The sequence below is a fragment of the Capra hircus genome, unplaced genomic scaffold (assembly GCF_001704415.2).
Source record: "Capra hircus breed San Clemente unplaced genomic scaffold, ASM170441v1, whole genome shotgun sequence".
Taxonomy (NCBI): domain Eukaryota; kingdom Metazoa; phylum Chordata; class Mammalia; order Artiodactyla; family Bovidae; genus Capra; species Capra hircus.
The window spans coordinates 201,306-228,568 of NW_017189851.1; the positions used below are offsets into that span (position 1 = coordinate 201,306).

The window sequence follows — 27,263 nt, forward strand, 5'->3', positions numbered from 1 at the left end:
TTCTTCCAGAACACAAGTTTATTTGGCATTTGGATGAAATGGTTCTCACAGCATCTTAAGAAAAGAATTAGTGGCAACCCAACCAAAAAAAAACCCGAACTAGGAACCCTCAGTGAGACGAAACGGGGATGGGCCTCGAGAGGGTGGGGTGTGGACAACTCACCAGGGACAGGCAGCTGGGAGCCCCCCGGTGCACAGGACCCTCAAGCAGGGCCGGCCAGGACTTGTCTGACCGTGGCCCCCGCAGCTGCCCCAGGACACCCTCACCCGCCTGACTGGCCCGGCACCCTTCGGTCCCCACGAGTCCTGTGCGCACGGGTCTGAGGCCTGGACCAGGCCCCTTGGGGCGCCCACCTCAAAGCGAGAGTGCTCACCACCCTCACCCGCACCAGCTGGGCCTGTAGTGACCGCTGTGCCCAGCACACAGCGGCGGCAGGATGCACCTTCTGCTCCCTCTTGAGCAGGTCGGGCCCTCTGCAGGGGTGCAGGCCTGCAGGGCACACCGTCCCCTGCGCGGCGCAGCCTCCAGCACTGGCTCCTGTGGGCCAAGCCCTGCTCTGTGGGCAACATGGGCATCTCATGCCACCCGGGACAAAGAAAACGGTCTCCACGGGAGACTGTGCAGGCCCGGAACCACCCTCTCCTCACCCCCTCCCTGCTGCTGGCCTGCCGAGGCTGCGAGGGGCCCAGGGGAGTCCCCTCGGCTGGCCATCGCCTGCAAACACATGGACACAGAAAAGGAAAAACCCAGACGCTCAACATAGAAAAGACACGGGCGTGCTGAAAAATCACACAGAGCCCGCTCAATCTCCAAACCTCGGAAATGCTAAAGGCCTGCGCCAGGAGACAAGGCCCCTGCCCAGAGCAGGCCACAGGGGCCCTCAGTCAAGGCTCCCGGGGCAGGGCACCCAGCACCCTGCTGCTGGGCACGGCACGCAGCCACTGGGTTCTGAGGGTGGTGGCGCTGGGCAGACACCCGGCTTTCAGGTGGACAGCCCAGGATGTGAGCTTCAGCCCCTCCCCCAGGGGCACGACCCTTTATGGCACAAACAAGGTGGGGTGGGGCCGGGTCAGAAGGAGCAGGGGCACCCAGGTTCCAGCGGCACCAAGGCCCAGGGCGGGATACCCGGCAGGCTAGAGGCCTCAGCCTGGCTCCAGGGCTGCGGGGCGCCATGCAGGCACTGGGGGAGCCTCGGGGTGGGCACCGGGCTCCACTGAGCCCAGCGGGGGAGACGGCACAGAGCGGGCAGCCCCACCTCAGGGCCTCGGCAGAAGAGCCCCCAGCCAGGCCCACCGTGTGACGAAGCAGCTGGGGGCGGCCCCAGAGCAGCCTCCGAGGCACCCACCCGGGATGTCGACCGTCCTCAGATCAGGTGTGCGCAGGCTGGGGCAAGTCAAGCCCAGCAGAGCCGGGGTGACCCTCCCCACGGCAGCCCGCGCGCCTCCTCTATGAACTCTACCTGCCATCCGCCGTTTAAAAAGACACAGGAACCAGAAGCTGCACATGTCTGAGCCCTCACGGAGCCCCGGGGGCGTGGGGGGGTGTGTGGTGGTGGGGGTGCTCCCTGGGAACCACATGTGTGCCCGGCCCAGGTTCAGTCTGCCTCAGGTCCTCATGCTGCCCACGGGCACGTGTCTTTCTTAGGGTGGACAAGTGCCCGGCTCGTCAGGGCGGCAGGCTGTCCTCTACACCACGGTGTTGAGGGAACCTCGGCTGTGCCGGCTGCACCCTGGCAGCGCCTCTGGGGTGGGGGCGCCCCCACCCGGGCCGGGCTCAGGTGGCGCCAGGAGGGCGCTGCTGCTGTCGGCTGAGTCTTCCAGGTCGGCCAGAGGGGCCCCCGGCGTGCGCTCCGGGCGCCGGGGCACCGTGCCCTCCCCGCTGCGGTCTCCAGCGGTGGGAGGGGCGGCTTCCGCCGGCTCAAAGGCGTCATCATCTGCGGGAGGAGACAGGGGTCAGCAGGGCGGAGAGGCTCCAAAGGGCTCCTCCCCGCAGCTGCGCCGTTCGGCGGCTTCGCAGGCAAGCGGGGTCCGCTGTGAGGAAAGGCCGGTGGGTGTGCGCGGTGGGGAGACTTTGACAGCAGAACAAAGGGGGCCGTCAGGCACACGCACGAGGCCTCGGCTGGACCACGGGGACAGGTGAGGGCGACAGCCCAGGCGGGGGTCCCCAGAACAGCCTGCCTGAGGGGGGCGCGGCAGCCCCGACTCCCACGCGCGCGCTGGACGGGGCCCGGGGACCCAGGCTGCGGTCCCGCACATGCACTCCCGCTGTCCCGCCCAGAGGCGTCAGGGACCCGCTGCCCCGGGAGCACCCCTCGGTCTTCTCTGTTCCTGGCCCCTGCCGGCAGGCGGCGACAACCTCTCCCCAGGGCAGAAGTCCTGCCTGTGGGGGCCGCACCCGAGGGAACGCTGCAGAGCGCGGGCCTTGCAAAGCCGCCTGCTCCGTCGAGTCTGTGCGTGTGAGCGCACGAACGGGGACTCGCTGGGGACTCCTGCGCGCGCCCCGGCCAGGGTCGCGCCAGGCTGTGGACGGCCATCCGGTGTCCCTCCGCTCCACCCCGACGGCTGGCTTTCACAGCGTCAGAGAGACCAGACTCACTCATAAGTTCCCTTCCCACTGGACAGGAAGGCCCGCCGCGGGGCGTGGCCTCAGCTCGCCACACGTGCACCCCGCCCAGGACCCCCTCCCCGCAGGGCCCGGCTGAGGGGTCCTGGGAGGGAGGCAGGGGCAGGGTGAGCCCACCCACCCCTGCAGCAGGGCCACCTTAACGGCAAGAATGGGGCCCACGCCGCGGCTCCCACACCCCGAGGATCACCTGCGGGGTCGTAGAACACGCTGTCCGGGTTGATGGAGGCCTCGTAGGGTGGCGGCGGGTCATCGGGCTGGTCGATGTCGGGGTACTTGTATGCGGTGTAGGGCGGAGGGGGATCGTGGAAGTGGAAAGTCCCACCTTCCCCGTCGTCGGAAAGGTGCAGGGGCGTGAGGCCCGTGCCAAAGCCGTCGGGGCCGTAGTCGAAGCCGGGGATCCTGCGGCCGAGGTTGAAGTGGTGCACTGGGCGGGGAGAGCGGCGCGGGGCCGTCACTCGGGCGGGACGCCCACAGGCGCGGAGCCGCGCACCCCGGCGACCGCCTGCCGACCCAGAACCCTGACCCCGCGCCGACGGCCCCGGCCTGACGCCCACCCTGCAGCTCCGCCCCCAGGAGCGTCGCAGAGAGCCTCGCTGCCCACGTGAGGTGGGCCCTTCACGCCCGCGGCCGCTCACCCGGCGAGGCAGGATCGGGGAAGCTACTCGGCGGGACGGCGGACGCGCAACCACGTGCGCCTAGGGTGGGCCACGCCCCCAGGCGGCCCCCCGCCAGCCGCACCCGGGTCTTCACGGCAGGCGGCCGGCAGCTGCCCACACGGCCCGGAGGTCGGCCCCCCTCCCATCACACGGACGCCGAGGGGCGGGGGCGGGCAGCCCCGATTCCCTCCTCCAATGGGGGCCACGGCCGGCGGGCGCTGGGCGGGTGGGACACTCACGGTTCGCCCCGATCAGGGACTCGATGCGCTCACGGCGCCTCTGGCGCAGCCGGTGGACCATGAAGAGCAGCAGCGAGAGGACGAGGAAGGACGACACGCAGCTGACGACGAGGCGCATCCCGCTGGCCATGGAGTCCAGCAGGCTGCCGCCATCTGCGGGCGGGAGGGCAGCACTCAGGGGCCCCGCGCCCCACTCCCCCTCAATGCCCATCTCACCGGGCTGAGCAGGACCGTGCTGGCCGCAGCGCCCAGCAAGCGAACGTCCCCCGGCGGGAGCTGAGGTCAGCCAGGCCGTGTCAGCGTCCAAGCCTAGGCCTGGCCACAGGGCTCTGCCCGCCCTGCACCAGTCCTCACACAGAGGCCGGGCTCACCCGGAGCCTGCAGCTGATCAGAGAGTCTGGGAGTGCCTCCTGGACCTGAGAGTCCCGGATCTCAGCCCCCACCACCCCTCGCCCCGCCAGTGGCTCTTCTGACTCCTGACTTCCCGGCGCCCACTCTCCTGCTGGCCCCCTCTGGGGGAGGGGAGCCGGGGCCTCCACTGTGCACCGGGGGTCTGGCAGGAGGGAGGTGGCCAGCCAGAAAGGATGTCCTCCCCCAGGTCACGGCCTGACCCCAGCAAGTCTGGCAGGGCCTGCTCTGCAGGGGAGGCCCTGGGCCCCCAGCAGCTCCCCGGGGCTGGACTGGCCCTGCACCTGCGCCGGAGGCCTCGGGGCAGAGGCTCCGGTGGGCGCCGACCCACCCTGCCAGCCGGAAGTCCTAAAGTGTCCCCCTCTGGGAGGCGGCTGCTGCTGCTCTGCTACTGGCCAGGCCAGCACCTCTGCACTCCGGGGCACCGTGGCCGCGTCTGGTGACACCTCTGGTGGGCGTGCTGGGGACGCGGCTCAGCACCCTGGCGGCACCGGCCCAGGGCCTGGCCACCTTGCCTGACGCACAGCAGGCCTGCTGGGCGTGGCGGGGGCGGAGGGCAGGGCCGGCAGTCCCAGGCTCTCACCCACGCAGGGGTCACGGGCATCATGTCACAGCACTGCGCGGCCCCCGGACCCAGCGTGGAGACAGAGGGCTTCAGGGCAGGGGTGGCCCGAGTGTGGAGGCTCTGGGCCCCCTCTCGACCCCCTGCCTCTGACGCACGGGCAGGCACCCAACTGCAGCCTGAGGATACACTTCATGGCCAGGCTCACACGGGCTCCTCCACAGCTGGGTGTCCTGTTGAGAGGCCGGCAAGCAGCGTGCCAAAGGGCACAGCCCCTCCAGATCCTGCCTGCCGGCCTGTGGTCAGCTCAGAGGTCCCAGCATGGGGTGCTCCCTCTGCAACGATGAATCCCTACTCGGCCCGAGGTGGACCCCAGGACACGGTCGAGGTCCCCGATGGCCGTCCCCAGCGCTGGGCAGCAGGAGGTACCTGCAGAGAGCAGCGTCCTCGGGGACAGAGGCCTCCCCCGCCCTGTGGGGGCTTGGGCCCTGCCCGGCGGGGCTGCCCGCTGTTGTCCGGGCACAGGCAGCGGCCGTCGGGCCCGGCCTCTGAGGCGGCTCTCGGACGGGCCCCTCCCCTGCGGGCCCAGAAGCTCGGGGGGGGCGGCAGCCTGCTCCTCCCCAGGGCGGCCTGTCTGCATGTTGCTCAGCTGAGAGTCTTTCCATACGCTGCACACAAGAGCTTCGGGGTCTCATCTGTTTCTCTATTGGTGCTTTATCTCTTCATTTCCTCAAGGGTCTTCCACGAGCAGAAGTTTCTGATTTGATGAAGTGTGATCTATTAACGTTTCTTTTGATCTAAAAATGCTGTGTATCCCAAGGTCACAAAGCTTTTTCTTTTTTCTTTTAAAAGACTTAATTTTAAAAGTACGCTGGGGAGGCATCAACTGCGAGGCTGGGACTGACGTACAGACAGCATGATACGTTATCATCAAACAGACGACGAGAACCTACTGGCAGCACAGAAACTCCACTCCGTACGCCCTAAGAAGCTACAGGGGAAAGAACCTTAAAAAAGGGCAGTGTGTATAACTGACTCACTCTGCTCTACGCCTGAGACTAAAAGCAATGTACGTCAACTAAACCTTGGTAAGATTTTTAAAAATTAAAAATAAAGAGTGTGTGCTTTCTTCTGCAAGTCTTACGAAGGTCTAGACGGGTGTGTGAGCATCTTGGCGTTGATCCCACACGCAGCACGGGCGCAGAAGGCTCACTTGCTGCGTTTCTGGCTCAGGGATCTCCAGTTGTTCCAGCACCGTCTGTTCCAGGTCCAGCCTGCCTTCACTGAACTGCCTATCAGCTGGCTGCGTGCGTGGGGACTGTTTCTAGACTCTTCTCTTCCACTGGTCTGCGTGTCCGTCGCTGAAATCGCTGTTTAGATACTATGACTACGCGCTAAGTTTTAAATCAGGTGCCATGAACCCTCCAACTCTCTTCTTTCCTGAAACCGGTTTGGTTATTCTATCTCCTCTGCCTTCCCACATGAATTTTAGAATCGGCTTGTCAGCATCTACGAGCACTCCGCTGGAACTCTGGCTGAGACGGCACAGAAAGTGAAAGGGAAGCCGCTCAGTCGTGTCCGGCTCCTAGCGACCCCATGGGCTGCCTCCCACCAGGCTCCTCCGTCCATGGGATTTTCCAGGCAAGAGGACTGGAGTGGGGTGCCATTGCCTTCTCCAGAGACTGCACAGAATCCACAGGTAATTCGTGGGAGAATCCCCTCCTACTGACCGAGTCTTCTGATCCACGAACATGGTATACTCACGCCTCTCTCTCACCAGCGTCTTACGATCGTAGCACACAGAGGGTGTGCTACTCTAAGACTTTCACCGCAGTGTGAGCACGAGGCGGCGGCAGGACAGGTCACCACATACCACCCCGCCTGGCGCCCACCCAGGGGGCACCACCGAGTGGGGAGGTCTACTCAGGACTGTGGACAGCGCCTCACCTTTTGCTTAAGTTCCCCTCAGCACCACGTGCAGACACAGAAGTGCCCAGTGGGGGCTGGGGTGGCAGCTGGCCCGGGGGCAGGGGAGCTGGCCCTGGCCCTGCCCGGGGGGAAGGCCTCACCTGGGTCCAGGCACACAAACTTGCAGCACTCGGTGGGGTCCTTGCGGTACTGCTGGCAGCCCTGCGGCCGCTCGCACAGCGCGGCCACGCACATCTCGGGCTCCCCGCCATGGCAGGTGCAGCTCAGGCACGGGTCATCCCCTTTGGGGGTGAAGTAGAAGCCTTCGTCCACCACGTTGTCCTTGATGTCCACACACGTCTGACCTGTGACAGGCACAGCGGACCTGCGCGTCAGCCGCCTGGGAGAGCCCTGGACCACAGGCCGGGGCCGCGGGGAGCAGAGAGGCGAAGGGCTCCGGACACACGAGGCGTGGCGGGGCCTCTGGCCGCCCCCGTCTCCTCACCGCACAGCCGGGCAGAGCCTCCATCTACCCTGGGAAGGAGCGAGGGGTCACGGGGGACACTACCGCCCAGGTCCCAGGCACCTCCAGGGCAGAGGCCCCCGCCGAGTCGGGAGTGCCGAGGGGTCCCTGCGGCCCCAGGGGTCCCTGCGGCCCCGGGGGTCCGGGGCACTGAGAGGCCCCCGTGGGGTCGGGCCCTGGGGGGGGGCCCCGCTCACTCCTCTTGCACAAGAAGGACGACTTGTCCTGGCAGCTCTCGGCGCGCCAGCTGTGCAGGTCGTGGTGGCGCAGCGTGGGGAAGTGGAAGCACTGCAGCTGCGCGCAGAACACGCCGTCACCCTCCGCCGTGGCTGCCGCCAAGATGGCGTCCGGGGGCAGCAGCACCTCCGAGGAGCCTGCGGGGCGGACGGCCGGCCGGTGTCACGGGGACTGCCGCCCCTGTTCCTCTGCGCGCAGCTCTGCACGTGCCCGGGGCCCCGGGGGGCAGGGGCACGCTTCGGGGGTCGGCAGCGCCCGCGGGACGGGGGAGGACGCCCCTTCCTCCCCGGGGCACGCGGCCGGCACTCTGCGGGTGAGGGGCTGGCCCGGCAGCTGGGAGGGGTGGGGCCCCGCGGGCGCCACTGTCAGCTGCGGCGCCCAAACCCCGGGCACCTGCCAGGAGAGCTCGGGCAGCAAGCCCAGCGCGCCTCACCTTTGGACGCCACCTCCCAGTGTCCTTCTAAGGAGCGGTTGCGGCCGGTGACGACGTACTGGTAGCCGACCCACAGCCTGCAAGAAGGGAGCGCGCAGGAGGCGCTGTGAGTACTTACGCTGACCTTGACAATGGGAGCCTCAAAAGCACGAATGGTCTTTCCAAGGTTTCGTCCCTAATTTTAATGAAATGTATTAAAATTCTATACAAATTCACCGGCCGTTTTCATCTTGGGTGACTCCTGCTGAGACTGCTCTTATCAGTGGGTCTCATCAGACAGAGCCACATCTAAGCAAAACCACCCTAGGGCCTGTGGGTGTGGGCCCTGTGGACCCCCAGCCCTGTGGCAGCTTGCCCCCAGACCCTGCCCGGCCCTGGGGATGCCCGCAGCCCCCGCAGCCCCACGTGCGTGTGCCCACCCGAGAGCACGGCCCACCCTCCCCCATGTGCAAGCACTCAGCACCACCGCGAGCTAGGGGCTTCTAACGTCAGCGGGAAGACCCCTGGAGCGCCCCTGCCAGTCACTGTGCCAGTCCCTGCCCTCGTGGGCTCTGGCCACCCTGCAGTCCACACCCCGTGGGAGGGTGCCCCAGGGCCCAGCCCGGCAGCGTGGGTGGGTCCTCAGCTCCCAGCTGCCACAGAACAAAGCCCTGAGCGCTGCGGGGGCCCAGAGCCAGCACGCGCCCTAGTCAGCCCTGGTTCCCCGTGGTGTTTCAGGAAGGGATGAGAAGGCCCATGGCAGGCACCAGGCACAGGCCTGGCCCAACCCAGGCTCTCAGAAGGGCCCGGTCCACCAGCACGGCCTGCGAGCCAGGCCCACGGAGCCCCCCCACACAGAGAGGCCCATCCAGACCCCAGGCAGCTGCATCAGAACCCCCGAGCATAAGAGCGGGAAGGGCTAGCCCAAGGCACCACAGCAGGCACTGCCCCTGCCCTCCGAGAGCCACCGCCCGCTGGGCTCCCACCCGATCCCCTCCATACGCTCCCACGCCCTGCCCGGGCCCCCACCCGCCGCCCTCCGTGCGCTCGCACGCCCTGGCGCCCGGGCGCAGCAGCTCACTTGTGCTGGTCCTGCCAGGTAAAGCTCCGCTCTGGCTGCTCCCACTCCTGGGCCAGCACGAAGCGCAGCTCCTGGTCGGTGGAGAAGGTGGCCAGGGAGCCGTTCAGGCGCTGGCAGGTCTGTGCGGCGTCCCAGTAGCTCTGCCCGCTCAGGTAGGCGCGGTAGCAGCTGGCTGTCCCCTCGTAGTGGTGCCAGCCCGCGGGGCACTTGCCTAGGAAGCATGCAGGGCGGGGCGGCCCCGAGTCAGCACCCGCAAGGCCTCCCTGCACCAGCACGGGAGCCTGGTGTGGGGGGGACTCCGAGGTCGGGTGGGGGGGAGGCTCTGAGGCGAGGGGCGGGACGCTGAGGCCAGGGAGGGGGACGCTGAGGCTGGGGGGGGGATGCTGAGGCCGGGGGGTGGGACGCTGAGGCTGGGGGGGGGGTGGGGGGGGGGCGCTGAGGCTGGGGGGGATGCTGAGGATTGGGGGTGGACACTGAGGATTGGGGGGGACGCTGAGGATCGGGTGGTACACTGAGGATGGGGGAGAGGCTGAGGATGGGGGGGACAGCCGAGGATGGGGGTGGACACTGAGGATGGGGGGACGCTGAGGATGGGGTGGGACACTGAGGATGGGGGGATGCTGAGGATGGGAGGATGCTGAGGATGGGGGGGACGCTGAGGCTGGGCGGGAAACTGAGAATGGGGGGGATGCTGAGGCTGGGCGGGGACACTGAGGATGGGGGGACACTGAGAATGGGGGGGATGCTGAGGCTGGGGTGGGGGACACTGAGGATGGGGGTGGACACTGAGGATGGGGGGGATACTGAGGATAGGGGTGACACTGAGGATGGGGGGGATGCTGGGGATGCTGGGATGGGGGGGATGCTGAGGCCGTGGGGGGACGCTGAGGCCGGGGGTGGACGCTGAGGCTGGGGGGGTACTCTGAGGCTGGGGGAGGGACTCTGAGGATGGGGTGGGGGACGCTGAGGCTGGGGGGGACGCTGAGGCTGGGGGGGACGCTGAGGCCGGGGGGGACGCTGAGACTGGGGGGGGACACAGGATAGGGGGCGACACTGAGGCTGGGGGGGACGCTGAGGCTGGGGGGACGCTGAGGATGGGGCGGATACTGAGGATGGGGGAGACGCTGAGGATGGGGGGACACTGAGGCTGGGGGGGGACACTGAGGCTGGGGGGGGATGAGGCTGGGGGGACGCTGAGGCTGGGGGCGACACTGAGGCTGGGGGGGACACTGAGGATGGGCGGACACTGAGGATAGGGGGTGACACTGAGGATGGGGGGACGCTGAGGCCGGGGCGGTCAGGATGGGGTGCTGTGCCCCTTGGGCCAAGCGGTGGACAGCACGGCGGGCCCCCCGGGCGGGCGGCAGGAGCACCCCACCAGGCCTGCGCCTGTCTGGGTCCTCTGCCCAGGCGTCTCTTCTAACAGGCGCACGCTGCAGGGAGCTCACGAAGTAGCTTGCTACTAATTACGTTTTAGGCAGAGGCAGGGCAGCCTCCTCCATGGACCAAGGGCAGTCCCCTGGGCCCCACGTGGCAAGCACCTTGTGGGAAAAGCTCCGGGGCCTGGTGCTCACCTCAGCTTCCCCGCCCGGCAGGGAGGCCCTGGGCAGATCATCCTGCTGCCCCAGCCACCGGAGGAGGCCTGAAGGGGTGTTTCGGGGGGACCCGTGGGGTGGGCCCCAGGTCATCGCCAGGGCGGGCCTGCAACTTACTGCTGAAGCGCACGGGCTGTGCCACACTCATTGCGTGTGGGTGCGAGGGGTCGCCGCCACGCGCCCGGCCCGGCCTCGGGTCCACAGCCTCCTTCCCATGGTAGGGACGGGCCTGCCCGCTCACTTCTGAAAGCAGAGAGCAGTGTCTGCAGACACATCGGAGGGCAAGGTGCCGCAGGGAGCCGCGGGCCGGCCGGGGGAGCTGCTGGAGACTCCGTCTATTCAGGCTTCCTCAGAACCCTTCACACGTGCAGTTCACGCCTCACGGGTCACATGTGCGTCTCACCGAGTGCACCCGGGAAGTCTTCACTCTCCACGAAACGGGGCCTCCGCACTGTGCTTCCTAACAGGCCCCTGCGGGCCCAGTGCAGTTAGCCCTCCTGCGGAGCCCCTCCAGAGCTCTGGTCCAGCGGTTCCCTGCAGAGCCCAGGCGGGATCCCTCTCTGCCTGCCCGCCCCTCCCTCACCCTCAAGGCCAGGGCCTGGGCACCCACGCAGCCCTCCTGCGCAGCAGGCCCGCAGCACAGCCCAAGTGTGAGCACGAGGCGCAGGGGGAGGCAGACGCCAGCTCTGTGTCTGATCCAAGGGTGCCTCGCAGGCCTGAGTGAGGAGGCCCAGGGGAATGAGACTCACCCAGGGCACCAGCAGGACCGTCAAGGCCGCGTCCCTGGGGCGCTGTGCCCCACCCGTGGGCCCAGCAGAGGACACGGCTGCACAGCCCGCAGAGCGGCCCCCCACCCACCCACAGATACACACACACACCAGGCACCCACCTTGGTCTGCAGAGACACCACCCTCCGCCCCGCCCCACCCTGCCCCGCCACACACGCAAGGTCGGCACAGTGGCCAACCCGGCCTGCAGAGACACCACAAAAACACAGACACACACACACCAGGCACCCACCTTGGTCTGCAGAGACACCCCCCCACACACACTCTGGCTTGTGCTGGGGTGAGCCCAGTGGGCGGTGGGAGGTGCCGTAAACCCTGCTGATTGTGGCAGCAAGACCCTAATTCTCCAAGCAGTGGCGGAGATCGCGGTGCAAAGCACAGGAACCCTGACCACTGGACCACCAGGGCTTTCCCCGATGCTGTCTTTATTCAGTCCCTTTCACTTTTTCTCATTGTAGAATAACACACGTCCAATACAGAATATCTGAGAAGCACAGGAGTTTGGGAAGAGGAGAACAGACCAGCTGTCACTATTCCAGAGGCGACCGCCCTTCCAAAGGCTCTTTTCTATACAGATCCTTCCTTGAAACAATCAGGACCGTGTCCAGCACGAGCTCACGGTTTGCGGTGTGAGCTTAAGACCACAACAGCTTTGATCATTTTAGGCGCAGGAAGGTCACTTCTGCTGGCCCCGCTCCCGTGGGAGGTTCTCTGTTGGGCTCCCCACAGCTCCCGGCTGGTGGAGAGGCTGTCTGCACCCTGAGACCCCAGAGCTCTGCGCTGCCCACAGCAACGGCTGGGCAGTGCTTTCAGAGTTCCCACAGCCCGTGTCAGAAACAGAGAGAGCACTGCCACCCATCAACAGTGCCCCCAGGCCTAAGAGAGGCTCCAGCGTCCTCTTCCCACCCGGGGAAGACAGGGCTCCCTCCGGGGCTGGGGCCCCAGGCGCACACCTGGGCGGTGCTGCTCTCCTCCTGGGGGGGAGGGGCTGTGACCAGCAGCTCTGAGGCAGGGCAAGGCTGCAGAGCCTGGGCCCAGGGTGGCTGGCAGAGGGGCTGGCAGGTCCCTGCAGGGCTCAGGGGTGGGCAGGGCACAGCGTGGGCATGCCTGGGGGCCGGCTCAGGTGTGAGGAGGCTCGCCCACGCGCCTGCACTGGACACTCCCTGCTGGCCGCTCCAGCGAGCAAGACCGTGCTTCCACTGGATCCCACCACGCAGAGCCCTGGGCGCCTGGTCAGGACCGGCCAGACTGCTCAGAGACAGGAATCTGGGGCACAGGGGAGCGGGAGGCCCAGCCCTGCCGGGGGCGCTGGGCGCCAGGTGGCCGGGAGGCAGCCTGTAGGGGGGCGGGGCAGGCGGCTCAGCACGGGGAGCGTCCACCTCAATCCTCTGCACATCCGCGCGCCCGAGTGTCCCCTCCTGGCTCCCCGCCCAGCGCCCCCCACCCAGCACACATGGCTGAGAGTCCCGGGAGCCGGGGGCCCTGAGCCCTGAGTGGGGGCCTCGCTCCCGCAGTGGGGCCGGGGCTGCTCCAAGCCTGGAGTCCAGCCCGAGCCCAGCCCTCTGAAGGGGCGGCGCTCCTCTCAAGACAGCCCGCCCGGGGCAGCAGGGGAGCCTGCGGGGCCCGGGGCACTCGGCTGGTCGGAAGTCGAGAGGCCTTGCGGATAAAGGACAAAATGTGAGTCCACTTTGCGTCCAGACGCGCCTGTGTGGGCTCTGAAGGCGGCGCCCCGGGCTGCGGGCTCCCCTGCTGCTTTCCTGCCTCACACCAAACAGGCCGAGAACCGTGGCCCAAAATCCAACGCCTCGGTTAGCCGGCGCAGGCTTTCTAAAGCTAGAAAGCCTGCAGATACACGGTTACTACCGGGCTTTCTGCAACTGATGCTCTCTGCCCTCAGCCGCGGCCAGGCACTGCGCTCGGGAGTCTCACGGTCTGGGGGGGCCCACGGCCGCCACCTCTGTCTCGCTCCCGTGGGGACACATGCATGACGTGGACAACGTGTGCGGCACAGAGAGAAAAACTGCAAATGCGCAGCAAGCTCCAGGCTTGCTACTCCTGTGACGGCGCGGAAGCACCGAGGGGAGGAGGGGGAGGGGCGGAGCCGCGAGCACGCGGGAGCACTGCGGGGGGGCGGGGCGGAGCCGCGGAGCACTGCGGGGGCGGGGCGGAGCCGCGGGAGCACTGCGGGGGCGGGGCGGAGCCGCGGGAGAACTGCGGACCTGTGGCTCCTGTCTGGTCTGCTTAGAACTGGTCAGAGCTGGCTCTCTTTCTGGAGAGACTTCCTTTCGGTTTGCAGCAAGGCGCGGCCTTTAGGACTGCCACCCGAACGGCGAAGGCCGAGCCACGTGCAAGCACTCACTCCTCACAGCGACGCAGCCTCCCTGCAGGCCCCGCCACGTAGTGTTCAGCGAGCCCGTAGCTGGAAGACACGTCTGTCCTGCCCGTCCTGGGGCTGCTGCCAGGCTGCAGGCTGTGGGGAGCCTGGCAGCCCCTTCCCAGACGATACGGGCTCGTCTTCTCTGCAGTGAGTCTCGTGAAGGTTAACAGACAGAACCGCAAAGACAGTGTATCAGCCAAACCAGTTAAGAAGCAATCCGACGGAGTGAAGGTGAAGCTCCTGCTGACATTACGAGGTAACTCCTGAATCGGGTGCTGAATCAGGTGCGTCCCACCTAGCGACTGTTGACAGCAGGGAGCTCCTGAGATGTGGAACCCAGGCAGGACATGGAGCCACGGTCCTGTAGCTGAGATCCCCCCGCGCGCAGGACTCCAAGAAGCTCGGCTTCCAGACACAAAGTGCTATTGAGAGAGGTACGCTCCACAGGGCGCGTGTGGTCCATCTCAGAAGGCTAGAGGGCCGGCAGCAAGACGTTAAAGAAGGCACAGTCACAGAGACAAACAGCAGCAGAGAGGACGACAGAGGCCTGACGACCGGAGGGCAGGAAGACAGGCCGCGGCTCAGGGAAGGCGACCGGGGGCCCAGCCGCCCTTGCCGTTCCAGGACCCGGTCCCGTTAGCACCTGTCAGCCTCAAGCTTCGCTTACCGGACACGTAAGAATTCACATTAATGATGCCTCTCCAACCCCCCAAATAGAACAGTCTCCCCCAACCCCACAGATGCACAGGGCTACTCACTGTGACACTGGTTATAACAGCAAACTAATGAGGCCAACGCAGAGCGCATCACGAGAAGCGCCAGGCTGGAGGGAGCACAAGCTGGACTCAAGAGTGCCGGAGAGACAGCAAGAACCTCAGATACCCAGATGACACCACCCTTACGGCAGAAAGTGAAGAGGAGCTAAAAAGCCTCTTGATGAAAGTGAAAGAGGAGAGTGAAAAAGTTGGCCTAAAGCTCAACGTTCAGAAAACGAAGATCATGGCATCCGGTCCCATCACTTCATGGGAAATAGATGGGGAAACAGTGGAAACAGTGTCAGACTTTATTTTTGGGGCTCCAAAATCACTGCAGATGGTGACTGCAGCCATGAAATTAAAAGACGCTTACTCCTTGGAAGAAAACTTATGACCAACCTAGATAGCATATTGAAAAACAGAGACATTACTTTGCCAACAAGGTCCATCTAGTCAAGGCTATGGTTTTTCCTGCGGTCATGTATGGATGTGAAAGTTGGACTGTGAAGAAGGCTGAGTGCTGAAGAATTGATGCTTTTGAACTGTGGTGTTGGAGGAGACTCTTGAGTGTCCCTTGGACTGCAAGGAGATCCAACTGGTCCTTTCTGAAGGAGATCAGCCCTGGGATTTCTTTGGAAGGAATGATGCGAAAGCTGAAGCTCCAGTACTTTGGCCACCTCATGTGAAGAGTTGACTCATTGGAAAAGACTGTGATGCTGGGAGGGATTGGGGGCAGGAGGAGAAGGGGACGATTGAGGATGAGATGGCTGGATGACATCACAGACTCGATGGACGTGAGTCTGAGTGAACTCCGGGAGTTGGTGATGGACAGGGAGGCCTGGCGTGCTGCGATTCATGGGGCCGCAAAGAGTCGGACACGACTGAGCGACTGAACTGAACTGAACGAGAACTAAAGGCCCACACGTAAGAGCCTTTAAACATGGCACATCCTGAACCACTCAGCCTCACAGTGATCCAAGTCTATGCTCCAACCACTACGGGCTCTGTGAAGACCTACAAGACCTTCTAGAGAATTAACACCAAAACCAGATGCGCTTCTCATCACGCGGGTCTGGAGCACGAAAGCAGGAAGCCAAGAGACACCTGGAGTGACAGGCAGGTGTGGCCTTGGAGCACAAAACGAAGCAGGGCAAATGCTAACAGGATTTTGCCAAGAGACCACGCTGGTCATAGCAAGAACACTCTTTTCCAACACAAGAGGTGACTGCACACGGACGTCACCAGATGATCAATACCAAAATCAGGCCGATTCTTTTCTTTGCAGCCAAAGACGGAGAAGTCCTACACAGTCAGCAAAAACAAGACTGGGAGCTGACTGTGGCTCAGGTCATGAACTCCTTACTGCGAAGTTCAGTCTTAAACTGAAGAAAAGTAGGGAAAACCACTAGGCCATTCAGGTATGACCGAATCAAATCCCTTATGACGACACAGTGAAGGTGACAAGCATTAGATCTGATGGTGCCTGAAGAACTCTGGACGAAAGTTTGGAACACTGTACGGGAGCCAATGGCCAAAATCAGCCCCAAGAAAAAGAAACGCAGGAAGGCAAGGTGGCTGTCTGAGGAGGTGTTACAAGCAGCTGAGCAAAGAGGAGAAGCGAAAGGCAAAGGAGAGGAAAAGACACACGGAGCTGAATGCAGAGTTTCAGAGAACAGCTGGGAGGGATAAGAAAGCCTTCTTCAGTGAGCACTGCAAAGAAGTGGAGGCAAAGAAGAGCCTGGGAAAGGCTGGAGATCTCTTCAAGAAAACTGCAGCTGTGAAGGGAACATTCCACGCAAGGACGGGCGCAATAAAGGACAGAAACAGAAAGCATCTAACTGAAGGGGAAGAGGGTTAGACGCCGGGGCAAGGATACACAGAACTGCACAGAAGAGACGGTAGCGGCCGGATACCCACGACGGTGTGCGCACTCTCCCAGGGCCACACATCCTGGAGCGTGAGGGCAAGGGGGCCTTCGCAAGCATCACTACGGACAAAACTAGCAGAGGTGATGGAGCTCCAGTGGAGCTGTTTCACGCTTTAAAAGATGATGTCAAAGTGCCGCACTCAATATGCCAGCAAAGTCGGAAGACTCAGCAGCGGCCACAAGGCTGGAAAAGGTCAGTTTCCATTCCAATCCCAAAGAAGGGCAACGCCAGAGAACGCTCAAACGACCCCACAACTGCACTCACTTCCCATGCCAGCAAGCTGATGCTCAGAGTTCTCCAAGCCAGGCTTCAGTGGTAAGGGAACCGAGAACCTCTAGGTGTATAAACTGGATAAGGGAAAGGAAAAAGAACCAGAGATCAAACTGCCAACATCCACTGGGTCACAGAAAAAGCAAAGCAATTTCAAAACCATCTCCTTCTGCTTCATTGACTACACTAAAGCCTTTGACTGTGTGGATCATAAGAAACTGGAAAGCGCCCGACGAGATGGGAATACCAGACACCTGCCCTGCTTCTGGGGAAGCCCGAGGCAGCTCTGGAAGCTGTCTGCCGCGGCGGCACTGGCGCCTCCTCTCAGCAGCGCCCAGACTTGCGAGCCGCCCGCAGGCCCGCCCACCTGAGCCGCCGCATGGGGGCTCGCTGTCGCCGGACCACAGCGGGCAGAGCGCCTCTCTGCCCGCCCCGCAGCACCCGTGTTCTCGCTCTGTGGCACGCCTGACTGGCTCCTGCCCCTTCGCAGGCCTTCTTCATGTTTGCTAAACCACAATCCTCTCTGGGCCACACCATCTCCCTTGGAGGCTTGCCTGCTCACATCATTTATCAGCACTTTTTGATAAAAGGGAGAGTTAACTTTAATCTGGTAAAACTGGTCATCTTCATAGCACCTATTTTTGGCTGTGCTGCGCCTGTGTGGCCGCCTGGCCTTCCCTCTGGCTGCGGGGCAAGGGTGTCTCCCTGGGGTGGCCTCTCTCGTGGTGGAACCCAGGCTCCGCAGCCGTGGTGCAGGCGCTAAGCTGCTCTGAGGCGCCTGGGATCTTCCCAGCGGAGGGATCGCACCTGTGTCTCCGGCGTCGCAGGCAGCTTCTTCTCCCCCGGGCCACCGGGGACGCCCTGCTTCCATTTCGGAGTCGGCCTTTTCTGTGACTTGAAAACGGCCCTTCCCTGCACCAAAGTCATACGAGTACGCCCCCCCGCCCCCCCCCCCCCCCCCCCGCCTTCCAGGAGTTTGTCTCCAAGGAGTCTTCGGCTGATCTCCATTCAGGGGCATCGGGGAGCCCAGCGCCCCAGCTGCAGCGCGGGGTCGAGGGCGCCTCCTGCCCGTGCTGAGCCTCTGGACCCCGCTTCAGGCAGCTCTTCCGTCTCACAGCCAGTCTGGCTTCCCTGCGCCAGCCGTGAAGGGAGCCGCGTGCTCTGACTCCTCTCCAAGTCCCCGCCTCGGGACCTGATCCTTCCAGATGTCTCAGCTGACTCGTCCCATTTCCCCCGAAGACCTTCCAGCGATGCGCTGAGCCTACAGACTGATGGGCCGACGGGCAGCTTCACCACGCCGACCCTTCCTTGCCAAGAACGCCCTTTAGTCAAGTCTTCCCTAATGCCTCTTAATAAGGCGGTAACTTCTCCTCCATTAAAACTCCGACACACTGTTTACAGCCCCATTTGCATCAAAGGTTGCTCACTCAGAACAAGGACCAGGCAGCTATTTCCAGCAAAAGGGGTTTGCAACTGGAGCCTGTGCTTTCTACCAGCTGACAAGGCTGGAGGGAGCCCACGGAACACGCGCCACCTCCAGCCGCCAAGCGCCCTCCCGGGAGGGAGGCACCGCCGGGACCACCGCCCCCTGCAGGCAGGCCCCGCCCCCGCCAGAGCCCCGCCCCCACATCCCTCCCGCCTTCCCAGTGCGGCCTTCCCAGTGCGGCGGGAATGCACCCCGGGCTCAACGACACCAGCAGCCGCCGGGAGGGGCTCTGGGCACGGCGGCTACAGCCCCCTCCCTGCCCCTGGGGGGCAGGCTGTCCGGAACGCCATCTGCTTTTTGTCTTCCGAAGACACCGCTGGCACGACCAAGCCCCGGGTCATCTTTCCCCGTCTTCTTGGTCCCTGTGGCTTTACGTCTTTAGCTGTAATTCTAGCAGGCTTTCAGCAGGACAATGAAATAGCCTCCCTCCAGGAGGCCTGCAGTCCAAGCTCAGAACCTCAGTAGCTAGGCTCTCCCAAGGATTCACTGAAGCTCCCCCGCCTCGCGCGCGCACTCACCTGGGCAGGCGGCCTCGTCGCTCCCGTCCTCACAGGTCGCCAGGCCGTCGCACCGCCAGGGCAGGGGGATGCACTGGATGGTGCCGCTGCGGCAGGCAAACTGCCCGGGGCTGCACCGCAGCTCTGTGGGGGCAAACACAGGGGCCCTGAGCACGCGGCCCGGGCGCTCCCAGGGCTCAGGAGGCACGCAGGGCAGGGGCAGGGAGTGGGAGCAGTCACCAGGGGCTGGAGCTCAGGCGGGAAGGTGCTCCGACCTCCAGGCACGCGCGACAGGGCACGACCTGCGCTTAATGGAGGAACAGAGAGGGGGGTCCCAGAAGCGCCTGGAAGCGACAGGACGGACGGCCTGGCTGGGCCGGCACCTGCCTTTCGCCTGCCTGGGCTCCCCACAGGGGCGCCCAGGAGCAGGGTGGCCGCTGCGGAGTGACCCGAAGCTGGGGATCTAACTCTCGAGCCCTCGGGACGCAGCCTGCAGACTCTTCTGAGCTGCGGGCCAGCCCAGGGGCCCAGGGAGCGGGCAGTGAGGGCAGATCTGGCCCGCCACCCGCAGGAGAAGCAGAGCCTCGGCCCAGGGGAGCGGGGCAGCGCGGGGCTCACCGAACAGAGTGGTGAGCGGCAGGAAGGCAGGGCCCTCGGGCAGGAGGGGCGGCGAGGGTCAGACACTGCCCAGGCCAGGAGAACCTGCCCTGAGGACAACAGCCGGAGCTCCGCAGGCACGAACGGAAAGCGCGGCTCTCAGCGTCCGGACCAGAGCCGCCTCAGTTACAGGCGCGGGGTCAGGACGCGCGCGAGCCATGCCTGACTAGCGGGAAAACCTGACTCCAGGTCAAGGGCTGCCCTAGCTCTGCCTCAGTGAGCCCAGGACAGAGCTGGAGAGACCGCACTGTGTCCCAGGCATGCCCCAGAGTGAGGCTCGAGCGCACCAGCAGGAACGTGGAGAAACACGCTGAGCTCAAAAAGCCAAAACCCACAGCCTGTCGTCCGGTAAAAACTATCAGACGTGCACACGAGCACGGCTGACGTTCTGAACGTCTTCAGAGTTAGTAGGACTTCTTGGCAGAAAGCTCACGGAAGGTGCCTGGGCCAACGGAAGAGAAGACGAGAGCCCGGAGCACCGCTGGCGCGGCCGCCGCCTTTCGACGGAGGTACAGACGGTTCAGTGGAGAGAGAACGTCTCAGCAGGTGGCGGGGAAAGGACTGGAAAGCGAGACACACATCCGAAGAGGAAGCTGGACTCCCAGACAAGAAGCAGGCTCGGGGCTGCTACGGGGCGGGGTTGGGGCTGGGGTGGCAGGCGGCTCGGTCCTGCCGCCACCGCGCGCCCCTGCTTCCTGCACTGGGCCCTAGGGCGCAGCGTGCTCTCAGGGAACAGGAGCGCGGGGCTCCCAGACGCAGGGCCCTGGGCGTGCAGCTGCGGGCATACACTCACATGCAGAGCGCGCGGCTGTGGGTGCAGCAGGCAGCGCTCGGTGAGCGCAGCGCACTGCACGCAGGGCCAGGCCTGCAGCGTTTCCAGGGGCATCAAATCCTCCCAGAGTTAGAAGTTTTGGAAAAACAATGAGGCAAGAATCCTCTGCCTCCCTCTGAAGAAAGGTCTTAGTTCTTTTTGGAATAAAAGGCTTCCCAGGTGGCGCAGTGGTGAAGAATCTGCCTGCAATGCGGGAGATGTGGGTTCGATCCCTGGGTCAGGAAGACCCCCCGGAGGAGGGCATGGCTGCCCGCTCCAGCGTTCTTTCCTGGAGAGTGCCATGGACAGAGGAGCCTGGCGGGCTGTGGTCCCCGGGGCTGCAAAGACACAGACAGGGCTGAGCAAGTGCACAGCCAGCCGACAGTGGTCTCACTGTCGCAGGTCGCTGCTCCCCAGGCTCCGAGTCTGCCCTTGAGGCACCTCCAGCTGAGCTCCTGCGTGTGGGCATTCTGAGTCTCAGCGCCCCTGAGGCAAGCAGAGCGACACACAAACCCAAGTGACAGCCGCACACAGGTCCACACCGCAGCGGGCAGGTGGCTTTAGGTCCCCAGCACCTGCCACGCCTCCCCCCACAGGGCTGCCCTCTGAACAGCAGCTTCTGGAGGGAAAGTTTTGATAAGAGGTCTACTGGAAGGCGCCCTGCGGGCAAGAGAAGGCTAAGCAAAGTTCTCATGAAGGCTTAAGACAAGAAGAATGACTCAAAGCTGTGCTGACCGACCTACAGACCTCTCAACACTGCCAAGCGAAAAAGCAGAACCCGTGTGCCCAATACCCAATTCCATTCGCGTAACACTGGACTTGGATACGCGTGAGCTTCTCTAAGTGTGGGAGTCTGTGCTGGGCTTTCCCACGGCTCACCCCGGCCTGGACCCCTTCCCATCAGGGCTGGCTGGAGGAGGGCCCCGCAGACGCCTTCCAGGCCCCCCGCCCTGTCCCACCAACCCTGGGGCCCCTCGGAGGAGCCAGCAGCATGTAGACGCTGGGTGCACCAGGGGCCTGGCACCTTGCGCCTCCCGCTGACCCGCCAGTGGGCCCCTGCCCAGTGCCCTCGTCCCGGGCACTCCCCACAGCGCCCAGCACCTGAGCAGGGGGCCCAGGGAGGGAGGTGGCGTGCAGCAGGGGAGGGCTCAGGGTCGATGCGGAGACCCTTATCGTCCAGCGTCCACACAGACTCTGCTCTCTGACCCACCCTCCCGGCACGGAGCTGTCCACAGCTGAGGCCAGCCAGCCAGCCAGCTGCCAGTCGCCCAGCAGCCAGCCTACAGAAAAGGACGGGAGAGGGGCTGGGGGGATGGCGTGCCAGGCAGAGAAGCGAAGCGCGGGAGACGGAGCTGGTGGGCGCGGCCATCAGAGGGGCGGCCTGTCCCCCGTGCAGCCGGGGACCTGGTGAGCCCTCTGCGGTGAGCAGCCTTGCCTGCCCTCGCCTCTCAGGGCAGCTCTCGCCCCTGGGAGCAACCCCCCGGCCTGAGCCCCGGGCCAGCTGGCTAGGTCCCCACCGCCCTCACTGGGCAGCTGCGAGGCCCACGGGTGCGGGGAGGTGCCGCTCTTTATGTCAAACATAAGGAGCCGTTTGTGTGTCGGCTCCGTCACCGATTTCCGAGCGCCCGCTGTGTGCCAGACCAGGCCGGAGCCCCAGCTGAATCGTGCCCAAGAGCGAAGTGCGCCCGCAGGAACAATCCCGGCCCTGTCCACGGTGCGGGGTGTCTGGGGCGTCCGGCCAGGCCCCCGCCTCCAGCCGCAGCTGGACTCACCGAGCGCACACCAGGCGTCCGCACAGCCAAGCCACAGAGCCGGCCGCCTGGGAGTGGGGGGGCTCTCCCGGGAAACGCACCCTCGCGCACCCACCTTTCAACACTCACGGATCTAGGGAGCATCTGTCCTACATCGACAGTTCTCAGAACCAGAAGCCGAGTCACGCTGAGCCTGTGTGCCCGCAAACCAGGCCCAGGTCACAGGAGAGCCGAGGACAGTGAGGGGCGGCTCCACGCAGGGCTCCACGCTCTCGAGCCACCAGCCTGCACTCGCCTCGACCCGGAAGCAGGCCCTGACCTCAGCGCCCCTCTCCCGTTGAGGCCCCGCTTCCGCGGAACAGCCAACGCCGGCCGCGAGCCGCCCCAGAAACCAAGACATGGTCTCGGGTGACAACTGCCTGCAAGGCTGCCCGTCACCCTGCAAACACCCAACTAGTTCGAAGCTGGCTCGGCAGCCTGACGGGGTGGCCGCCTCCGCACTGACTCCACACCCAGCACGGGGGGAGCCCCGTGGGAGCCAGAGGGGGTGACGCTGGGCACCAGGGCAGGGCACCCCGTCGGCATGGCCGCTCCAGGGGCTGGGGGGTGAGAGGACCAGGGAGGCAGGCTGTGCGGACAGCACCCTGGGTGAGGGGGGCAGAGGGGCGCGTGCCCAGACACAGCTGCCGCACGGGCTCCACCCCCGAGCCTGTCACCAGCGGGACCCCGGCCTGACCCCGGCCCACCGCGCCCTCACAGGCTGGCCCCTCGGGGAGCAGGCCACGACGCCCGCCCCTCGCTCCCCAACAACCGTGCGTGCCCGAGTCAACGCTCACGCTCACACGTGCACGCGCGAGGGGGCCGGGCGGGGGAAGGCCGAGGAGGGCAGGCGATAGCAGGGAGGTCGGGGCAGACGGTGCACCAGGCTGTTTGAGCTCACTTTCTCCCTGCACCTCTTCTGTAAGCTCGAAATTATCCCCAAGCAAAAGTTTCTTCCCTAAAAAAAAAAAAAGCTAGTGAGGTGGGAAAGAACGCTATACTACCATCCGAGTTAGAGTGAAACCAAGTGGCCAGCCCAGCGCTCCGGAGGCCCACGGGACCAGCTCCGCGTGGTGCGGGTCAGGGCTGAGCGCGGGCTGCAAGCTGGGCTGGGGGTACCTGGCCAGCCCCAGGACAGACCCCGCGGCATCCAGCCGGTCTGTGAGCCACGGCGCACGGGCTCGGGACATACCCGCCCGCCCCCTGGCCCCCAGCGCAGGTCTGCGGCATGCTGACCACGTGTCAGGGCCCCAGCAGCACGCGGGAAAGGACCTGAACCAGCAGGCAGCCCCTCCCCGGGCCCAAACCCAGCCCTGCGGCTTCCCGCTGCGGCCTCAGGCCCATCGCTGGCCTCTCCTGGCAGGACAGCACCCGCGTGCCTCAGCTCACCCGGCAGAGAAAGTAGGGGTGGCGGAGGGGTCGCCCAGATGCAGCTGGGGCTAAAGCCACACAGGGTCTCCTTCCACAGCTGAGACGAGAAACAGTTTCTCGAGCGCGCCTAACACCACACTCCCAGAGGACCGGCTGCAGACAGAACCGAGTCACTGGGGTGTCCAAGTCAGAGGCCCCCAAAGGTCCCTCCAGCTCTGTCACCTCTGGCCAGAGGTCCCGGCCTACCTGCCTCCCCAGCCATCACTCGTGATGCACCGTCACAGCGGGGACCCAAGGGGAGGGGAGTTCTGGCACTCAGATCAGGGCGCTCGGATGGGAGACGGGCCGCAGACCCACCGGGAGAGCCTCGGCTGGCCCTGGGAGCAGGGGGCCAGAGGGGAGGGCGGTGGGGCTGCCGGGGAGAGGCCAGGCCTCAGGACCAAATCCTCCCCAGAGCTACCGGGGCCTCCAGCTCTGTCCTGCGGCCCTCTCTGTAAGACGGAGCTAGCAGCAGGACCACCCCCACAGGGACACCCCCCCCGCCCCGAGAGCCCCGGCACCCAGCGCGTCCTCAACCACCAAGACCACACGCATCGCCCACAGGCCTGGCTGGGCACGCTCCTGGAGGCAGCTCTGTGAAAGGCCCAGCCTGCGCCCTGAGGGGCCCCGGGCGCTCCACCTGGCAGGAGCCCTCCAGGGAAGCAGGGGTGCCCCGTTTTCCCCTCCTCACTCCCCAGTGGGGGGTCTGAGCCAGGACTCCAGGCCCTGGGGGAAGACTCCACTTGCTGCTGAGCCAGAGTCAGGCAGCCAGCTGGAGTGCCACGTTTCTCAGGGCAACTCCAGACACCCACAGGGGTCACTGTGAAGGCCCGATCTGGGCAGCTACGGGCGCAAAGAGCAGCTCTGCTCCCCACCCAGTCGCTTCCCTGCCCCAACTCGGGCCTGCTGCGGGCCACCACTTCGCTTCCCACCTCTGCCGCAGCCGGCCGGGGAACCGATTTCCCCGCCCCTGCTTTGAGCTGGAGAGCACGCCCACAAAGAGGGCAGCTTCTCTTCAGGTGAGCATCCCTAACGACGGGCAGGCCGGCCAAGATGCTTCCTGAACTGCTGCCGGCCGGCTGGCAGGATGTGTGGACAGACGGCAAAGCAAAGGGAGCCGGGGACCTCGGTCACATCCCCCGGTGGACCCAGACCCTCCCCGCCACCAAGGACACAGGCGCCGTGTGGCTCCGCCCCTCGGAGTCCAGCCACATAACAGAAGACCCAGGACTCGGAGGGGATGACTCGCGCCTCCCCACAGGTGTAGACATGTTTTCTGGAGAACGTAATAGCAAGCACGCACAGACCCGTCGGCTCTGGTCTCTCACGGCCCGTACAGCACCCTCCCGCACAGATGCCGGCTCCAATTTCTACCAAGACCACCCCCCAGCCAGTCACCCCGCCGCCCCAGAAGCACCGCTGGCCCCTCCAACTCCAACTGAGTGAGGGGTCCCCTGGCTGCCGAGGGAACCCGGGGGAGGAGGTGGGGCGCTCGGCGGCAAATGGCGAAGGGCAGCGAGGTGCAGCGCGCCCGGGCCGGGAGCCCGCCTGGGGCCTGCACCCCGCCGTGCTCCCCGACCTGCTGGGGACAAGCAGTCCCGACAGCACCCACGAAATGGGCCCCTTCCTCCACTAAACAGGGTCAAGAACCTCACTCTGCAACCGCGTCGATACAAAAACGAACGCATTTATGCGTGCGCGCTACAGCATCGGGCTCCTTCCCGCTGAGTTTAGAACCCCTGCAACCCACCGGGGCACGGCGGGCCCCGGCCTTCTGCGCCTGACGGGAGAACCGGCCCTGCGTTCGGGCTCGTGATTTCTCGCGGACAGAGGTGGGGGGGGGTGCACATCGGAAACAAGAGGTAAGGCTCGAGCGGGACCTTCTGCGGCCCGGACCCCAGCTCCCGACCCGGGCTCTCAGAGAACGCCCGCCTCGGCGGCGCCTCACGCGTCCGAGGGACCCGGGCGGCCCCTTCCAGGCGCCCGGGCCGAGCCCGCCGGCCGCGGAGCGCGCGGTCCCCGCGGCCCGGCCGCCCCCGGCGCGCACCTGGCCGCAGCGGCTCGGTGACCGTGAGCACCAGCAGGAAGAGCAGCAGGAACGCGCCGCGGTCCGCCTTGGGCACCATTTATCCTCCGTTCATCGTCCCCGGGGCGGCCGCGCAGGCCGGGCCGAGGGCTCGGGCCGGGCCGGGGCCGGGCCAGGCGAGGGCGCCGCGGGGAGAGGGCTCCGGGGGGCCGCGGGCGGGCGCGCGCGCTCTCGGCCGCCGCCTCGGGCTCCGACTCCGGCTCCGCGCAAGATGGCGGCCGTCCTGCTCGGCCCGCACCGCCCCGCCCCCGCCCGCGCCGCCGCCAGCCAATCAGCGCCGGGCGGAGGCGGGGCATGCGCACTCCGCCTGCGCAGTGACTGAGAGGGGCGCGGCCCAAGGGCGGGGCGGGGGCGGGCCCGCCGGGGCGGGACTACGAGGAGCCGCGGGCTCCATTGGCTGACCGAGAAGGGCGGGGATCGGGGGCGGGGGCCTCCTGGGGGCCGGCCCGAGCAGGAGCTGCGGAGGGGCAGGAGCGGCGCGGGGGCGCGGCTCCGAGGGAGCCCCGGGCGGGGGCCGAGTTGGGAATCCCTGAGAAGGGCCCTTGCAACAGTGCGTCCCAACGTGGCGCTTTAAAGCCTAACCGCTGCGGTGAGGGGAGAGGAGACCTGGAGAACCTCCGAGGTGCCCCCGGGAGGCGCTGCCGCAGGTGCGGCTTCACCGGCGCGCGCAACTGGAGCGCTGCATACCGACGAGCAAGCAGGCTCGAGGAGGGTCCCGCGCGGAGAGCCGGCTGGGACGCCCGGTCCCCTGGAGGGGGGACCCCCTCCCTGCACAGTGGGGGCCGAGCGGGGCCGGGGGGAGACGCTGGCACAGCTGCCGCCACAGCAGGCTCTTCCACGGAGGGAAGCGTTGGCCGCGCACCTGTCACCGCGAGAGGGGACCCAGCAGATGGAGTACCAGCGAGGGAGGAGCAAGCCCTCCGAAGGACAGACCACCGGCCACGCACAGGAGGCCCGGCCTGGGCGTCAGGGTGGTTAGAGGGTGAAGATGGGAGCGGAGGAAATAGGGAGGGGAGAGGCAGGGATGGGCAGTGCACCCAGGCCGTCAGCAGCTGGCTCCCCAGGAGCAGTCACCCCAAGCCCCTCAGGGCATGATCCTCCTGAGCACCCCAGGATCCCAGCCTGGGACATTCAGGGTCATCTGAGAGAGGCACCGGACTGACCCCAAGGCTCTGCCGGGCCTGCCTGCTCCTGCCCTCCCGCACCACCCAGCCCTTCGCTACAGCAAGGCCCAGAGCAGACAGGACCCACTCCTGGCGGGAAGGGTGGTTCCCATTCAACACTGCCCTGTCTGCCTGTCCTCACAGGGCATTTCCGGGAGCAGCTGCTGCTCTCAGTGGAGTCCAGACCCACCTTCTCCCCCACCCCCAGACCTGCCCTTGGAGCCCAGCCAGGGCTACGGCAGGGCAGGCCCCCAGGAGGGGCCTCACAGCCAAGGGCAGAGACCCGGTCAGTTGTCCCCCGCAGAGCTGGCCAGAGAAGGTTCAGAGGAGAGCAGCACGGGGCAGTGAGAAGCCCAACCAGAAAGCGCAGCAGGAAGGCGGAGGGGACCCTTCCTGCCCCAGCCCCTTCTCAGCCCACCTGCCCGTGTGGACACCGCGGGGGATTTCCAGGGCTACAGGGAGCAAGAGGAGGTCAGGGAGGTTTTCTCCAGCCCCTTTCCTGGGGGAGATGACCTAGGTCACCGCCTTGGTCAAGGTGGCCCTCCTGGCACCACTGTCCCCGGGTTCCAGAAATGACCGTCCCTTCATCCAAGGGCCCATCACCCACTCGGGGTTCTGGACACAGCTCCATGTGGAGGTGGGGAGATCATCCTCTTGTTACACCCTCACAGGCAGTCCTCACTTGAGCGTCTCCCGTTTGCTGCTGAGACCTAGATGGTTGGGACGGTTGCCCAGGCTTCCAGGGATGCCCTGGGGTGCAGGAAGTCAGCCCATCGCCCCCCTGCCCCCAGCAGCCCCCCTGCCCCCAGCAGCCCCCCTGCCCCCAGCAGTCCTGGCTCTGGTGTGGAGGCTTGGGCGAGCCGACGCAGTCCCCGCGGCCCCTCCTACCTTGGCCCCCACGCTCCGCGGGCCGTCCGTCTGCTGCAGGGTTCCAAGGTCGAGTGGCTCAGGCTGGAGACCCATTCCGCAGGGCACTACTTCTTTATGACTTCACCCAC

The 27,263-nt window shown here is 65.7% G+C and overlaps 1 protein-coding gene across 6 annotated transcripts; it reads right to left on the reverse strand.

The window, feature by feature from the left end:
- Window positions 1-27,246, reverse strand: DGCR2 (DiGeorge syndrome critical region gene 2). 6 transcript variants are annotated; one of them, XM_018044826.1, is made up of 10 exons: window positions 27,154-27,246; window positions 18,370-18,492; window positions 10,365-10,490; window positions 8,653-8,872; window positions 7,593-7,669; window positions 7,120-7,296; window positions 6,561-6,764; window positions 3,522-3,674; window positions 2,814-3,050; window positions 1-1,934 (listed from the first exon to the last, which is right to left on the reverse strand). In XM_018044826.1, exons 3-10 carry the CDS (start codon window positions 10,393-10,395, stop codon window positions 1,687-1,689), a joined length of 1,347 nt encoding a protein of 448 aa, XP_017900315.1. In that variant the 5' UTR covers window positions 10,396-10,490; window positions 18,370-18,492; window positions 27,154-27,246; the 3' UTR covers window positions 1-1,686. The 6 variants fall into 6 exon arrangements, with proteins under 6 accessions (XP_017900315.1, XP_017900311.1, XP_017900312.1 ...); XM_018044822.1 differs by lacking the exon at window positions 27,154-27,246 and adding an exon at window positions 25,064-25,239 and having other exon boundaries at window positions 10,365-10,487; XM_018044823.1 differs by lacking the exon at window positions 27,154-27,246 and adding an exon at window positions 25,064-25,239 and having other exon boundaries at window positions 8,653-8,863.
- Between the last annotated feature and the right edge of the window lie 17 nt (window positions 27,247-27,263).

Excerpts from the sequence above, each read along its gene's own strand:
- DGCR2 (XM_018044821.1), bottom strand. The coding sequence starts at position 25,142 with ATGGTGCCCAAGGCGGACCGCGGCGCGTTCCTGCTGCTCTTCCTGCTG. Across the intron at positions 3,051-3,521 it reads GTCCCTGATCGGGGCGAACC|TGCACCACTTCAACCTCGGC; the intron begins GTGAGTGTCCCA and ends CTCCCCGCCCAG. Across the intron at positions 1,935-2,813 it reads CGTGTTCTACGACCCCGCAG|ATGATGACGCCTTTGAGCCG; the intron begins GTGATCCTCGGG and ends CTCCTCCCGCAG.